The following is a 2,297-nucleotide window of genomic DNA, read 5'->3' as shown; positions in this document are numbered from 1 at the left end:
CAGATATGTTCTTTACTTTTACTCACTTTTCCAATGCCCACAAATTGCAAGCATATACAGTAGCTTGGAAATGTGTCTATGATCACATTTATATTCATCAAGTTGAATTGTTGATTTGGTTCAAGTCTGCCAAAAAGAAAGGAGGCAAGCTCATTAAGGCTTAGGCTGAAAAGGAGCAACTTCAGAAAGAATAGGTGAGAGAAGACAAAAGGAAGAGGGTACTCTAGGACTTCTCGTGTCATTCAATCAAAGCACATCGAGCATAGCATGTCAACCCATATTTAGGTTAGACATCTTTTTAAAACATTAAATATATTTGTGAAGCTTGCCTTCGAATCCCCCTTCCTGTTGCTCACAAGTTCAAATTCCCTGTCGAAAGGCGATTTATGGCAGATAAAGGGATTTATGGAAGATTTCAGATGAAAACTTCAAACTTGTTACGTCAACCCTGTTACTTTAAAAGCACTTACTAGTAATTCGTTTTATTTCAGCTCTTGACATGGAAAAATATGTTTTTACAAAGTTGAACATGTGCTCTTTATGAGAGCATGTTAAAATGAGGTGAAATCATTATTTGTTGGGGACCAAGTTAAACAACCCAAAATGTTCTCAATTCATGGAGCAACCCGCATACTGAAGATTCAGCTGCCAAACATCTAGGCTGTCAGTCTATCGGCCTGCCTATATTCAGCAGGCCTAACAATTCTTCTTCGTAGAAACGCTTTTTCATGGTTCTATATTCCCTCAGATAGTACAGGGTCCCCAGTTCCTTAATCACATCTTCTCCACAGTCGACAAGCTTTCTGATCTCCTTGGGGTCTGTGACATCTTTGTTCTTCATAAAGGCACTGTTCAGACGCTCCCTGAAGTAGTCTGCTCCTTGGGGGTATTCCCGTCCCAGATACAGTAGCTGTCAGTGGAAGGAGGCAGGTTACCAGTGATAATCCCAGTGCTTTGGGGATTGTTTGGGACAGACAGCAAAAGATTGCATGAGTGGCAAATCTCATATTGAAAGTAAGTGTGGGTAACAACAAAGCGTGGGTGCATTGACAGCAGTCAGTCGGTGTTGAACTTACATTCTTGTACAGCTGTCTAACCTCTCTCCTCAAAGGGTTGGCCATGTCACTGCCTGAGACTATCAGGCTTCACTACTGGATGGAAGAAAATAACAGAAGATACAACAGCTAATTGTGTAAAACAGCTCAGAAAGAAATATGCTTGTCTGATTGTCACATCACATATACCGCGAGCTTACAATCTTTAGTTAGCTATGTGTCGTGCATAGTGGATTTTTAGCTTATTTTACCTTGGTTCACATAGCAGGTACTTTAGGTAACAGTACAAAGTCTGCGGCTAGGTAGCAAAGCTCTGGTAAAGCGAATGATTAGCTACCTAATAGTAACGTAATTGGCGAAAACCCTCGGTTATAAAAACATTAATTAGCTTTGTGATTTATTCACACGATATAATTTAGCTTTCATTACATTGTATCTAGGCTCCCTTACCGATAAATCCTGGAAGTGCTGAACGCTGTCTAAAGCTTGCTGAAAACTGTCTACATGGGAGCATTACGTCAAACAGTGCGTCGATTCCAGTCTCAAGGCTAGGAGAGATCCAGCTTTTGTCAAATTAACATCAGATTAGACTTTTATTAGCAGTTTAGGATCATTTACGCAGTAGATCAGGATACGGTTAGAAAACGGGTTAGGATTAACTAAAATTACATAAAAAAAAATGATTTTTTAAAATTAATTTGACAAAAATTGGATCCCTTCTAGCCATAGCCCGCTTACAGCTGGTTGAGGGACTAGCGTCGCATAGGAGTGACATGTTCCGAATATTTCACGTTGGGCTTTTTCGATAGTGCAGGCAACTGCCGTCTGATACCCGTTCACATACTTGTCGAAACAAGGAAACTCGGACATTTCCGACTTGATGATTCGTTGAATGTGGCACGTGTAGTATTACTGCAACTAGTTAGCAAGTCGGACATTTGAGAGTTTCCTACTTCCAACTAGCTCATTAACGAAGCATGACTGATCTACAAAGAACCTAGCATCAGTAGTTCTACTCATTGAAAAAATAATAATAAATAAACTACTCATTGGGCGCGTTTGAGTGGTAAGGTTAAAGCAACCGACTGTAAAGGAAAGTCGAGGAGTGATGTCGGGGGAGGTGCATCTGTGACAGCTGAGGTCAGACACCAATCTGGTTTTCAAACAACTCTGATATTAATATGGCAGTGTTGCCATTGTTTGTTTTTCTTTATAGTGTCGAAATGAACATGTCTTCAAACC

General features: G+C 40.2%; 1 protein-coding gene across 3 annotated transcripts; it reads right to left on the bottom strand.

Moving 5' to 3' along the window:
• Positions 1-466: 466 nt before the first annotated feature.
• Positions 467-1,721, bottom strand: LOC124014220 (electron transfer flavoprotein regulatory factor 1-like). Of its 3 annotated transcripts, none has more exons than XM_046329005.1 (3): positions 1,506-1,721; positions 1,077-1,151; positions 467-910 (listed from the first exon to the last, which is right to left on the bottom strand). In XM_046329005.1, the coding sequence occupies exons 2-3, from the start codon at positions 1,119-1,121 to the stop codon at positions 665-667; spliced, it is 291 nt and encodes a 96-aa protein (XP_046184961.1). In that variant the 5' UTR covers positions 1,122-1,151; positions 1,506-1,721; the 3' UTR covers positions 467-664. The 3 variants fall into 3 exon arrangements, with proteins under 3 accessions (XP_046184961.1, XP_046184963.1, XP_046184962.1); XM_046329007.1 differs by having other exon boundaries at positions 1,077-1,148; positions 1,506-1,591; XM_046329006.1 differs by lacking the exon at positions 1,506-1,721 and adding an exon at positions 1,307-1,499.
• Between the last annotated feature and the right edge of the window lie 576 nt (positions 1,722-2,297).

Source organism: Oncorhynchus gorbuscha, linkage group LG25 (assembly GCF_021184085.1).
Source record: "Oncorhynchus gorbuscha isolate QuinsamMale2020 ecotype Even-year linkage group LG25, OgorEven_v1.0, whole genome shotgun sequence".
Taxonomy (NCBI): Eukaryota; Metazoa; Chordata; class Actinopteri; order Salmoniformes; family Salmonidae; genus Oncorhynchus; species Oncorhynchus gorbuscha.
The sequence above is the reverse complement of the archived record's forward strand: the minus strand, read 5'-3'. Positions and strand labels throughout refer to the sequence as shown.